The following is a 15180-nucleotide window of genomic DNA, read 5'->3' as shown; positions in this document are numbered from 1 at the left end:
AATTAAGATATAAAAATATTAACAACTTTATCCATGCCTGCCGATGCAGCCTTTGTCCCAACCGTGCAGCCTGTGTCCCAACCGTGCAGCCTGTGTCCCAACCGTGCAGCCTGTGTCCCAACCGTGCAGCCTGTGTCCCAACCGTGCAGCCTGTGTCCCAACCGTGCAGCCTGTGTCCCAACCGTGCAGCCTGTGTCCCAACCGTGCAGCCTGTGTCCCAACCGTGCAGCCTGTGTCCCAACCGTGCAGCCTGTGTCCCAACCGTGCAGCCTGTGTCCCAACCGTGCAGCCTGTGTCCCATCCGTGCAGCCTGTGTCCACCATGTGCAGCCTACCTGTGGAGGAGAAGAGGAGAACCGCCACTGGATGATCAGAGCAGGGGACATCACAGCTTTCGTTTCAATAGCTGTGTGTTCCCCCACCATGTGCCATCACATAAGCCCTCCCCTTGTCTAGGAAACTTTAAAACATGTCACTTGTCCTCCTCTCTTCCCCTCTATGATCACCGGTGCTCGCCATCCCCCCCCCCGGGTCCCAGGCAGGCCTTCTCGCCAGCCCTCAAAATTCACTCGCAAAATGCGAGTGTGCGGGTGTAATTTTTGAGGGCCGCCTTAGACGACTGAAGATATAGACAGCTTTAACATTTTACACATGGTTTACCTCAAGCCATACGCTCCCCCTACCTCCTCCACTCCTTTTGAGAAGCTTTGCATGCCAGCAAATCCAATTCCGCACTCCATATCTGTCCTCTGAGTTGCTACTAGGGCTGGGACTCATGGGAAACCAATATTCATTTGGGAGTTGGAAAGGGACCTGCAACATGAGTTTACTGAGCTGCAACTTGATCACCTATACCGCCTTAATCACTCTACTGCAGGTCTAAAATGCAGGAGAATGGGTTCAAGGTTCTATACTAAATGGTATAGAGTCTCCATCAAACTTGATAAAATATACCCAGCTTCCTTGAATGCTTGCTGGTGGGACTGCAGGCATAGAGGTTAATTTTTACACATTTGGTGGGATTGCCCTAAGTTGCAGCTGTATTGACAAGACATTAGAGCCCAAATGAACCTTATCTTGAACATAGACCTCTCTGACTCTCCAATGGGTTTCCTTCTTCATGCCCCCACCATCCCTCTCAGCCTCTATCGAAAGTTGGTAATGCCTCACCTTCGGAATGCAGCTAGGAGATTGATCCCCATCTACTGGAAAATAAGCCAAGTTCCAAGCTGCTTGGAATGGATTTGTCTTGTGAGCGATATTAGAGCGGCAGAGGAGTGGATGGTGACATGTAAGGACAGACTTGATAAATGGTATGGGATTTGGGCCACTTGGATTCATTATGTCGACGAGGCTGTGAGTGAAGTTTAACTGTCAGAAATGTTATAGCCTTGACTTGATCCTTTGAGATATTGGATATTGGACTACTTGTACATCTCAATAGAGTGATTCTCTTCTTTTATTCTTTTGGTTTTAATGTTTTATGCTACCTTTTTCTGTCTGCCCTCTGGGCTCCAGTTTTTCTGCCCAAATCAGTGGTGTTTGCTCATTTCTACCGCTAAGTTTGGTAGCAGGGCCAGAGACAAAGTAATGGTGATATAGCTCATATGTTTTCATGACCACTAAGTAGACGCCTCTGTCTCTAAAACCCTCTATGTTGGATGGCCAATCGCCACTTATGTTATGTTCTTTGATCAAATACCCATTTGGGTTGCTTTGCTTTCTCCTTTAATGTCTGTTCAGAATTGTGAACATAAAGATTACATAAAAAAAAAATTATGGTTAGTGTTATATTAATGTTAGCCTTGTGGACACACTTGATTGTAAATGTGTTGGTCTAACAGACAAGATAATCAATTGGCTTGTTTTTGCATGTATATTACGTTGTAACAAGATTTCTTATTTTATGTTTCATTTTGTAATAATGTATTTTTATCTGTAAATGGTGCTGTAGGCAATTTACATCCTTGGTGTTATAGTGTACTGAAATATAGAATTCTGTATTAACACTAGACATTGCCAATAATAATAATATAAATATAACTGTATTCATTGACCTCTTTTCTTGTTTTAAAACAGGTTTTCACTGGTATATTTGCAGCTGAAATGGTTTTTAAGATCATTGCTCTGGATCCATATTACTACTTTCAGGTGGGATGGAATATATTTGACAGCATTATAGTCACACTGAGTCTGGTGGAGTTGGGTCTGGCCAATGTTGAAGGTCTGTCAGTCCTGCGGTCCTTTCGTCTGGTAGGTGTTGGGCTACAATTACGTGCATTGCTGGGGATACACAACACTGTTCTGTCTAATCTGTTATGCCCATGTACACACGGTCGGACATTCCGACAACAAAATCCGTCGGATTTTTTCCGACGGATTTTGTCCTAAACTGGTGTTGCATACACACGGTTGGACAAAGTTGTCGGAAAATCCGATCGTTCGGAACGTGATGACGTTCGTTCCTTACGACGGGACTACGTTCAGGCTAGTAGCCAATAGCTTTGGTCTCGTAATTTGACCTGAGCATGCGTGGCACTTTGTCCGATCAGTATTCTCTACAAACTATCAGAAAAAGTCTGATCGGATTTCTTTGTCGGAAAATTTTAGATCCTGCTCTCAAATTTTTTTCCGTCAGAATTTCCGATGGAAAAAGTCCGATAGAGCCGACACGCGATCAGATTTTTCGACAATATAATCCGATCAGACCTTTTCGGTCTGAATTTACGACTTTCTGTACAAGGCATTAGTGTCAATTAATCAATCAGAATAAAAGTTAGAACAATGTTTTTCTAATGTTTATTTTGGTTTAGGGTTGAGTGTGCTTATCTGCTTACTTGATGATTAATTTTTTCATGATAATAAATATTTTTTATATTATACTACAACAATTTGGGTTTGTAGCTCTGGAGTGTCTGAACCCACAATTTTGTCTGTGTGTCCCTTGTTGATTAGTATATGTATTGGGGACATCCACCCTGATTTATTGGGGATGAGCGTATTGCCCATCATACGTGTGTGTATGTGTGTGTATGTGTATATATGTATATATATATATATATATATATATATATATATATATATAAAAAATGTATCTTATATTTAGCATCACGTAAGCTTAATAATTAGGTCTGCTTTGTGTGAGAAGTTCTCTACCAAAATGCTGCATTAACATACCTCCCAACATTTCAAGATGGGAATGAGGGACACCTACTAACAAACATATGTAGGCATAGGACATGCCCCCTGCCACACCCCCTTAAAGGGGACATAACCAGGTTAATAAAATTCACAAGTGCTTTTTTTTTTACCACTAATATTCCCTTATATTGGCTTTTAAAATGAACAATTGCAGCAATTTTAGAATTTGGATGAAAGGTTTAGCACTTGGAAATACAAATGAGGAGGAATGAGGGACAGAGACATTGCTCCCAATCAGGGAGAGTCCCCCGAAATCAGGGACAGTTGGGAGCTATGCATTAACAGAAATATTTTAAAATACAAAAGTTATGGGATAAATCCAGTTCTGATGTTATTGCTTTGTCAGTGCTGCAATTCACAGTCGGTCTGCAAGGCAATATTAAGAGCTCCTGAACCTCTAGTTAAATAGGAATGATTGTACTTATTCCTAAAGATTTAATTATTTTGTCAGAGACTATATCACCTGACCTGTTTTCCTAAACATTTAATCAAAAGTTGCTGTTGGAGACAAAATGAGATCTGACTTGTAACTCCAAACTAGAGTACAGAATGTGGAAATAACACTTTATAATATTCTGCAGAGAGTCTAAAGAATCTTCTCAGCAGCCCTAACATCCTCTTTACCATCTAAAAGGATAAGTTCACTTTTTAGAAAAAAAATTAATAAATGCACATTTTTTTTCAGGTAAAAAAAATGTGCATTTATTATTATTATTATTTATTTTTATTTTTTATTTTTTTTGAGCCTGTAAAGTATTGCACCAGTGATCATAAAATCGCTGGTGTCATGCAGGTCTCCTTCAGGTCTGTCAGTGTATCTGTGTGCCACACACAGCCACGCTGATTTCAAAAAGTGACAGCTAGTATGGGGAACTTCTCCCCGTACTGCTGTCACAGGGAGTGCGGGCATCGGCTGTAGAACTGGGAACATGTTACATGTTCCCAAAGGTGAACTTATCCTTTTAAAGTGTTGTTGCCACCAAAAAAAAAAAAAAAATAGCTTCAAATTAATTAAAAAATGTAAAAAAAAATAGGAATTTTTTTTTTACTCACCTGCCTGTTGCTAGGGGGTCCCTCGTAGTCTGCCTTCTTCAATGCCCGGGCTGGTGACATCACTTCCCCTCGCGCCGCACAGTCATCTGGGACCTGTCACGTGTCCCAGATGACTGTGCGGCGTATCACGGCGCCCTGCACCGCACGCGAATGCGCAGTGGGTGCCTGGCTGTGGCCACAGTAAGAATGCCGGCGCCGCGAGTGGAGCGGGGAACGAGGGGGGCTTCGTTCCCCCGCATTGCTGGACCCTGGGACAGGTAAATGTCCGATTATTAAAAGTCAGCAGCTGCAGTATTTGTAGCTGCTGACTTAAACATTTTTTTTTTTTTTTTTTAGGGGGCACCCCACTTTAAGTTTAGTTGCTAGACTTACTCACAAATATGCACGAGTCAGGAATGGCTAACAGAAATGATAACAAATGATAACAGAATTGGTAAATAACGAGGTATGGTGCAATTTTGCCTTAATAGGCTACCCTAAGTACAGGCTTACAAGTGGCAAGCGTATGGAGCTAATAAGGAAGGGTTATACAGTGAGGGAAAAAAAAAAGTATTTGATCCCCTGCTGATTTTGATAGTTTGCCCACTGCTCCTGGTACAGTGAGTCACGTCGGCTCTGAGAGTGAGACTCGAGTCCGACATGACTTACTGACGTCACTCGTTGCTAGATGCCAGGCGGCCCAGTCGTTAGCAATGAGTGCAGGGAAGAGGCTCCACCCACCGGTTCCTCCTCCTATTCTAGTCGAGTCTCTCTCTGCGCCGCTGATGGATGTGAGAGAGACTCTGCAGAGGCAGCGGCGGCAGAGCTTGTGAGAATCTGAGAGATCATGTCAGTTAGAGTATTTCGGGGGGGGGGGCAATTGGACAACCCAAAATGTGGGCTCCTCTTTCACATGACAAATAGAAGGAAGAATCTCCCTTAGACCCCATACACACTATTAGCCCTTGTACACACGGTCGGAGATTCCGACAACCAAATCCATCGGAATCTGTCGGTCAGATTTTGTCCAATGGATCTTGTCCGAAACTGTTGCATACACACGGTCGGACAAAGTTGTCGGGAAAATCCAATCGTTCAGAACGTGATGACGTTATTTAGTTACGACGGGACTACATTCAGGCTAGTAGCCAATAGCTTTGGTGTAGGAATTTGATCTGACCATGCGTGGCACTTTGTCCAATCGGAATTCTCTACACATGATCGGAGTATGTCCGATCGGACCAGTTTGTCGGAAAATATTTCCAGCAAGTTGGAAAATTTCGTCCGACGGATATTCAGACGGAAACAGTCCGATGCATACCACACACAGTCAGATTATCCGACAAAACGGTCCTATAGGACACATTCCGACGGATTCTCCGACCGTGTGTACAAGGGCTTAGATTTTCTGCAGACTTTTGTCTTCAGTTTTACCAAAATCATATAATATCAGATTATAGAGTTTCAATTTGTAAGCAATCAGGCAGGCCCTTGCACTACCCTGTTTCCCCTAAAATAAGACCTAGCGTGATTGTCGGTGTTGGCTGCAATATAAGCCCTACCACCCAAATAAGCCCTACTCTGTTTCCTCAAAAATAAGCCCTACCCTGAAAAGAAGACCTACAAGGACTTTAACTAGGGCTTATTTGGGGGGGTAGGGCTTTTATTGCAGCTATCACCGACAATCACACTAGGTCTTGTTTTAGGGGAAACAGGGTACATGGTTGTGGTAAATCTGAAGACAAAAATCTGTAGAAAATCTAATAGTGTGTAGGGGGCCTAACGGGGACAACAATGCAAATCTGACAAATGCTCTAATCCCTCTCTATCCTGTCCAAAACAAAACAAAATTCTATTTTTTTTTTCCTTTAGTCATACTTTAAATAGGTCTGTGTAATTATAAAGAGGGTTCTAGTTTAAGGGAATCTCTGGTCTTCAAAGATTTATTTAAATATCTTTATATTAAAGTGATCATCTTGGTATAATTCTATAGTCGACTAATTCTGCAAATCTCAGCAGTCAGCCAGCAATAATTCTGATTACACAGACAGAAATAGAGAAAGAGAATCCACAGCTGTATTATGAAATAGCCTTGGGAAAATATGGGATTTTTTAAAACTATAGCGTTTAGTGCAATAGCTCAAATTCTGTATGCATTACAAATAAACATTGTTTCCCCCTTCTAGCACATATCACCATTATGTAGAATTTTTTTATTTTATTTTTTGTTTTGTTTTAAAATGCGTTTTTAATAAAAATTTATTATTTTCTATCATACATAGGGTCATCATTGCCAAATTTATAGGCAGGGCTTGCAAATTCTATTCTGACATTGCTGAAATATGTCCATAGCAAAGGATTAAGTGGCATATATGTGCTATCTTGTGACAGATCTGTTAGCCATGTGTTTAGAGTTTAGTAAATAGCAGATCGGTCACAAGATAGCACATATTCTTTATGTCATCCTCATCTATGGAGCAATGTTCTATTAAAAAATAATTTCATCCTGTGAAATAGTATTCATTTCGTCGACTAAAATGTTTTAGTCGACAAAATTAACACTGCTGACCCTGCCATTTTTTTTTTTTTTTGCGATACGGCACTGCATTACTTTAACAATTGCGCAGTCGTGCGACGCTGTACCCAATAAAAAAAATTTCCCTTTTTTTTCCACAAATAGAGCTTTCTTTTGGTGGTAATTGATCACCTCTGTGTTTTTATTTGTTTGTTTGCGCTATAAACAACGACCGACAATAAAAAAAAAAAACATATTGTTTACTTTCTGCTATAAAACACATCCAATAAAAAAAATTTTTAAAAATCAAATGTCTTCATAAATTTAGGCCAATATGTCTTTTGCTACAAATTATTGGTAAAAAAAAAAATCCCAATAAGTATTCATTGATTGATTTGTGCAAAAGTTATAGTGTCTACAATTATGGGATATTTTTATTTATTTATTGTTTACTAGTAATGGCGGTGTTCAGCAACTTAGAGCGGGACTGCGATATTGTGGCAGATAAATTGGACACTGACATTTTTTTGGGGGGACCAGTGGCATTAATACAGTGTTCAGTGCTAAAGATATGCACTGTCACTGTACTAACGACACTGGCTGGGAAGGGGTTAACATCAGGGGTGATCAAATGGTTAACTGTTTGCCTAGCTAATCTTTCAGTGTAGTGGAGGAGGTGCTTTTACTAGTGGAAGGCATGGATCAGTGTTTCTGCTTTACAGAAACGTAGGATCCATGCCTTCTGTTCTAACAGAACGGCAATCTGCCATGTTTACAAAGGCAGACTGCCATTCTGTCTGTGTACCAAACGATCAGTGGGTGCTGGTGGACATCGGGTTTGCGGGACCCGCTGTGTAAAATCACAGCTGGATCGAGCCACCAGCCGCATGCATGCATGCCCAAAATCCGGAAGTGCAGAATCGTGTGTATGTGTGTGTGTGTATGTGTGTATGTGTATATATATATATATATATATATATATGTATGTATGTATGTATGTGTATATATATATATATATATATATATATATATATATATATATATATATGTATGTGTATGTGTATGTGTATGTGTATGTGTGTGTGTGTGTGTGTGTATATATATATATATATATATATATATATATATACACACACACACACACACACACACACACACACACACACACACACACACACACACACACACACACACACACACACACACACACACATATATGTGTATGTGTGTGTATATATATGTATGTGTGTGTGTGTGTGTGTGTATATATATATATATATATATATATATATATATATATACACACACACACACACTATATATATATATATATATATATATATATATATATATATATATATATATATATATAATGTGTAATTCTGCACAGTGCGGCCACCTTGTAGCAGTTATTGTGCTATAGGGCAGTAGGCAACTGGTTCAATTAAGCTTTGACAAAAAAAAAAAACTGAAAGTGGGTTGGCTTCTGCACCAGCTTTTGCACTCTCCAGCTTTAGTCAACACCTATGTGTCCATTGACTGAAATTTGAAACAATCAGCCTTGGGCTTATGCCATCTGCTGATTGTTACTGGATATTGCAGCTCCATTGTGCACACCAGACCTCATTATTGGGCTTTAAAGCATGGGCAGTACCTCAAGCTTGTGCCTGATGGACAGGTTTATCACGAAATGAGTTTTGAAATTCTATGACTTTTGTCTGACTGTTCATGCCTTGCATTATTTTTGCATATTGTTTGGACTATCTTTATACCACGTTTATCTGTGCTTATCCTGACCATTGGCCTATTACCTTTGCTAATCCACTGCTTCCCTGTCTGGATTCTGTTGACAGCAATTGACCTGGCCATCAGCCTTCTGCTACTGTTTGGTCTGGCCCTTTGTCTACATACTTCCATTGCTTTAGTTCCTGCCAGTTGTGCACTGCAGAGGTTCTACCAAATGCTGATAATGAAATAAATTGACTCCCTCCTGTGATCTCATCAAATGTTAAGCAGAAGGTGGATTGCTAGCACTGAGCCCCTGGAAGCTTTACTGGTCTGCTACTCTACGAATCTACTAGATCTACTGCAACAAATTTCAAAAAATGTGAATGTCATAGCAATTTCTTTTAAAAAGTCCTGTAACATTGAAAAATTAATTCAGAATATGCAGTATGTTCACTGAAAATACACTATACTTCCTCTAACAATTGTACCTTCATAGCAAGCAAACCTCCATGGTGTCAGCATAATACTTCTCAGAGCAATATTTTTCATACCGTTGGAGGTTTACCAGTGTTGATTTTCATGTTCTCCACACACGATAAGTCTCAGGGCTCATGCGGCCAGCTTTGTGGGAGGATATCATCATTCAGTGTAAGTGGGTGGTGACATTTAATGGTTGGAGGTGCTTGGACACTGCATTAAGTGTTATGGAAATGCAAAACCCACTTTCGTTTGGACTGCATTGCAATGGAAAAGAACCGTTTCCTGTGGGTGTGCAAAAGGTGATGATTTTCTGTATCGGTGTCAAGTAAGGCACAACACTGCTTTAAAAGGAAGTACATTGAGTAACTGGGTGGATCCAGGCAGCGTTATGGTAGGCCTTGCAACTATTTTTTGAAAGACTGACACCCCCACCCCAGGAGAGGCAGCGTAGTGAGTTGGCCTCTGGAATCAGGTGTAGCCAAGACTCTGCAAGCAGCATTTCCTCAAACACAATGGTGCAGAGGGCAAATTAGTGCTATTTTGCATTTCCTCAAACACAATGGTGCAGAGGGCGAATTAGTGCTATTTTGTATTGAGCCATCCAAATCATTACACTCATTCAGGGTTTGGAGGCACCCTGACCAATGTCCATCTAAAATAATCTGTCATTAGCATAATATCATATCTAAAATAATCTGTCATTCACATAGAGGTAAATTGAGATTCCTTAAGGGGTGATATGCATTTTCTGTGAAACAGCACTGCCAGGCTTCTATTTTGAACTTAGTTTAATGACTCTTCTCAATTTGACACTGAAGTTTTAGCTTGCAGGCTGTCTGCCGGCTAAGAGACTGTATATATATTTGAGGCCCCTGCGTGTTCCCCTGAGACTGATTTACGTTCCTTGCGGTGCTGATAACATTTCATCTGACTCCAGAAAGGACTAGGGGTATTTCACTGCTCTGCTTTGATGAAGTAATACTAATGAAAAGTTAATGCGCACAAATGATCGAGTGACTTGGTATTATATAGCATGCAATATTTGCATACAAAACCTAAAGCGTAAGTCCACCAGTTAAGATTTGGTTCCATGCCGTTGAGTTGCATCACAATCTGGAGTTTGGAACTTTTGATGGTTAAATTTCACTATTGTAAGATTGTGATTCAGCCTTTTGTAGTTTGTTTTGAGAATTATCAAAAAAAGGGAATAGACTACACAAAAAACCCTAGCACACTAAGTTAAGTTAGCGGTACCAATTGGGTAAAATATCAAAAAAAGTTTTATTGTACAAAATGTTAAATATATGGGCATGACATATAAGTATATACGTATACCACATTAAAACAAACAGTTATGATGCTCTCAGTGTTTTCCTCATCATCCCCACTGTAGTTAGGGGATGAGAAACTTGCTGTAGCGTAGGTGCGTTTCACGGGACATAGCCCGCTTCTTCGGGAAGATATATTGCAGCCAAGCTCTAAAATGGAAAATATATACATCAATTCCAACCTTAGTTTCATCAATATATGTATTGGCTCAGCAGAGTATTGCCACTTACCTCAGAGTTCATAAACTGAAGCATAAACAGAGGATGACCATTTGGTGTGACTCTGTTTATGCTTCTAATTGTGAACTCTGAGGTAAGTGGCAATACTCTACTAAACCAATACATATATTGATGAAACTATGGTTGGAATTGATGTATATATTTTCCATTTTAAAGCTTGGCTGCAACATCTTCCTGAAGAAGCGGCTATGTCCCGTGAAACTCACCTGCGTCAAAGATACAGCGAGCTACTCATCCCCTAACTATAGTGGGGTTGACGAGGAAAACACATCGTAACTTTTTGTTTTAATGTGGTATACTTATATACTTGTATGTAATGTCCATATATTTTGTACAATAAAACTTTTTTGATATGTTACCCAATTGGTACCTCTAAAGTCCTTAACTTAGTGTGTTTGTGTAGTCTATTTCCCGGATGAGGTACTGGACAATTCTTGTCCATCATTAGAGGGGTCTCTACTGAAGCCCCTCAAACCATTTTCTCCTCTCTGCCAAAAAAGAGGATACTTTAAATGTACTGTCAGATTCATAAATGGTCGGTTTAGTAGCCTTTTTAGGAGCATGTCTTTATTTAGAAATTTTTAAATTCAGATCCTCTTGCTCTGGACGTGGTTGCTTTTGTTGTCTACCCGCACTATGAATTAATTTTATGTAACAGTCACTTAGCCCTTGTACACACGGTTGGAAATTCAGACGGAAAATGTCCGATCGGACTGCGTTGTCGGATAATCCGACCGTGTGTGGGCTCCATCGGACTTTTCCGTTGGAATGTCCGGCCAACAAAGTCAACATGATCCGATCGGACTCTGTCCGATCGTTTGTAGAGAATTTCGATTGGACAAAGTGCCACGCATGCTCAGATCAAATTACGAGACCAAAGCTATTGGCTACTAGCCTGAACGTAGTCCCGTCGTAACGAACGAACGTCATCGCGTTCTGAACGATCGGATTTTCCAACAAGTTTGTCCAACCGTGTGTATGCAACACCAGTTTCGGACAAAATCCGTCAGGAAAAAAACCAACGGATTTTGTGGTCGGAATGTCCGACCATGTGTACAAGGGCTTAAAGTTAAACTCCAGTCCCCAGACCAGTTGGCATTTCTGTCCATCCAGTCCTAATGTATACACAGCTGTACTAGACCTGAATTTTATTTGCTGCATTTATACAGTACAGTGTGGTCACCTCCCTGCATCCAGCCTGTGATTGAACAAGGAAGGAGCAGCAGATTGATTGATGAGCTCAGTGACTGTCTATCTATGCATGTTTGTTGTCAGTATATTTGTATGCAGCACACCTGACCAGTCCGTTTTTATATTGCATGGCACTACAATAGTTAAATTCTTGCACCCACACAATTTGCATTTAAAAATAATATTTTTTTAGCATGTAAATCTTTTTTTCAACAAAAGAAAGGCAATCTTTACTGCGGATATCATTGATAATACAAATACATCACAGCTTGTTGGTTAATAAAAAAAAAAAAGCACAATATAGCAGTTTTCCAGACAGTGATGTTGAAGCGTCATAAATAATTATTTTTAATGAATGCATACAACGACATTAATTACTGTTGTTTTATACTCGCTGAGCTCAGCATTAAGTTTAAAATAGCTGCACATATTTACACAGCTCTGCTTCAATTATTTTCAATCATTAACGGCCAGAATGATCTAATTGACCTTGCCAGAATTGGCTCTAGAGCTTTCTGTTCTGATAGATGAGAGTTATAGGGTTGGAGTTATTCATGTGTAGCATCCTAATATCAGTTCCAATGTCCTCTCTGATCCAGATAACCAGAATGCCCTAGATATCCTAAAAAGTCTGTAATGAGGTAAAAAGAGTGTAAAAAAAACCAGGAGCTGGTCTTCTTAAGTAATTATAGTTGCTACATTGGTGGCCTACAGTTTGGGTGAAAAAACGTTAGTCTTTATTGTTGTCTTCCAGTTAGGTTCACATGCTTGGCAATTTTAGTTCAATTCTTCTGTTCTCTTTCTTTCCAGCTCAGGGTCTTCAAGCTTGCCAAGTCTTGGCCTACACTGAATGCGCTTATCAAAATTATTGGTAACTCGGTAGGCGCTCTTGGGAATCTCACATTGGTCCTGGCCATTATTGTCTTTATCTTTGCGGTGGTGGGAATGCAGCTTTTCGGAAAGAGCTATAAGGAGTGCGTTTGTAAGATCAATTCAGACTGTGTTCTTCCCCGATGGCACATGCACGACTTCTTCCACTCTTTCCTCATTGTCTTCCGAATCCTATGTGGAGAGTGGATTGAAACCATGTGGGACTGCATGGAGGTGGCGGGACAAGCTATGTGTCTGGTCGTGTTCATGATGGTCATGGTGGTGGGAAATTTAGTGGTAAGTTTTTTGCTTCATTTTCTTTTTTGGGTTTTGCCTGAATTAATTCAGCTGTATTTTCGTTTGTAATACTAAATTAGTGTGTGATTTTTTTTTTTTTTTTTTTTTTTTACTTTAAAGCCGACCTTCCATCTCAGGGGCAGGGTCCACTTATTTCAGCTGCCCTCTCTCCCTAAAATGCTGAATTAAATGCAAAATTAAACCCGTGAAAGGAATGTTGGATAATATACAATAATTGCCTTTCCTTGGTATCCTCCAGAAGCATCTAGGTGAGAGTGAGAGTATCTACCTTCCAGATAGAGAATTTTGAATAGCCCAAATCTTGCGCAAAGACAATCTTGCACTGTGCTGCAGTATCTTCTCCTGAGGTTTGAGCTATTTAGGATTCCCAAGGAACTTGTTAGTGGGATGTCCTCACCCCCGGGACTACAGAGACTGGTGAAAGGTGCATATAGTATCTAAATACCCCCACACCCTTACAGTTTTTTTTTATGTGTGTGGTAGATGGCACAATGAATAAGCAGACCTAGCTTGAAGTGCAAGTTCCCCTTTAATTGAACGCCAGTCAAACAGCTAAATACACAGTTGAAATGCATGCATCTTTACATCACCTGATAGTAAACTTGTAATTATGTACAGCTAGACTTGTGATTTGCAAAACACTACTGTACTGCAAACCCAAGGAAATTAGATACTTATTTTCTGGTTCAACTATTCAGCTCCATGTGGGTTATTTACTAAAGGCAAATCCACTTTCACTTAAGTCACTGTAGATCTGAAGGGAACATGCAAGGAAAATTAAAAAAAAACAGCATTTTAGCTTTTACATGATTGGATAACAAAATTAGCAGAGCTTCCACCCATTTTAGATCTACCCCTAAGATTTACAGCTACTGCACTTCCAAGTGCACTGAAAGTGCAATGTCAAGTGCACTTGTAGTTTGCACTTGTAGTGCAAAGTGGATTTGCCTTTCGTAAATAACCCCCTATGTGTAAGATCTCCTCTTGCAGCTCATTTACTGGGCAATAAATGGAGATCACCACCTTTTGTCCAATTGTCAGGGAGGTAATCCAGGAAGCAGTAAAACTGAACCAATACGTTATAGTGCTTTGTAGTCTGGCAGAACTGTATAAATCGTAAAATAATCAACAGAATTACAAGTACTTTCACAGGTCATAAACATATTAAGCATTTCAAGCAAACTTTTTTTTGTCCCTGAAGTTCTATAAGTAGTCAAATTATACTCCACTTAATCCTGTTACAGATTTAAGGCTAAATTTACATTTCAAATGACACATATCAAAAGGTCAGGATGGAAAATTTAGCAGTGGGATGACCTTTAAATTAGCACCATTGCTTCTATTATCTTGCTTGTGATATTGTAACACATGTATGGGTCTTTTGGTTTCCTTATAAGGGCAGCTGTACAAAGTCTATTGATTTTTCAGCCTGATGTGATGCTGCAGCAAGGGTAGGGCTATCTTTGGTGGTGATGACAAACATGTACCACTGTTAGATGAACTTGTTATTGCAAAGAGAGATTATTGAGCTTATTGGAAAAGGATGAGCGTAAGCAGATGTCTCGCCACCCATCACCCGCCTGGTTGTACCCATGTATGCTACACACTCACAAAAATACTGAGGTTGATTTACTAAAAGTGGAGAGTGCAAAATCTGGTGCAGCTGTGCATGGTAGCCAATCCGCTTCTAACTTCAGCTTGTTCAGTTAAGCTTTGACAAAAAAAAAAAAACAACCTGCAAGCTGATTGGTTTCTATGCAGAGCTGCACCAGATTTTGCACTCTCCACTTTTAGTAAATCAACCCCACTTAGTTTTGCAGAGCGCTGTAAGTACAGTTTTTCCTCTTTGTGCACTTCTTGTGGAAATGTATTCATTCCAGAAGCAGCTAAAATGCTGGTGACAATAGCAGAATGTGTCAGTACATCAGCATGGCTGCTTGTAGTCCAAAACAGGAGCACATAGGGACAATGCTACAGCTAAATAATGCAAGCCTTGTCACTCTAGGAAGGAAATATTGATATGATAAACCTTGCTGTTATGCTTTCATTGAAAGAAGGATTAAAAAAAAAAAAAGTTGACATTAAAGTGTCATGAAATTTAGTTTGGTTAAGTCATAAACCATTGCCAGTTTTTTCCCTAAAAAAAATATAGTTTTAATAATTTTTAGTGCTTTTGATCTCCAGCCTCTTTCAGCCAGTCTAGGTGCACTTGCTCTGGCAACAGTTGCACATTATTGCTCTGACTTCGTAAATGTGACAACAGTGGACAATGCCTGTA

The 15180-nt window shown here is 39.9% G+C and overlaps 1 protein-coding gene across 4 annotated transcripts in view; it reads left to right on the top strand.

The window, feature by feature from the left end:
• SCN4A (sodium voltage-gated channel alpha subunit 4) overlaps positions 1 to 15180 on the top strand; it is a 191432-nt gene that overhangs the window by 124881 nt on the left and 51371 nt on the right. For all 4 annotated transcript variants that reach the window (XM_077460164.1, XM_077460162.1, XM_077460160.1 and 1 more), the window contains 2 exons: positions 2079 to 2252; positions 12525 to 12881. In XM_077460164.1, the coding sequence (XP_077316290.1) occupies positions 2079 to 2252; positions 12525 to 12881 (531 nt within the window). The remainder of the gene's footprint in view (positions 1 to 2078; positions 2253 to 12524; positions 12882 to 15180) is intronic.

Source organism: Lithobates pipiens, unplaced genomic scaffold (assembly GCF_037356315.1).
Source record: "Lithobates pipiens isolate NorthernLeopardFrog02 unplaced genomic scaffold, aLitPip1_a1.2 Scaffold_28, whole genome shotgun sequence".
Lineage (NCBI taxonomy): Eukaryota > Metazoa > Chordata > Amphibia > Anura > Ranidae > Lithobates > Lithobates pipiens.
Note: the sequence above shows the minus strand (reverse complement) of the source record. Positions and strands in the feature narration are given on the sequence as shown.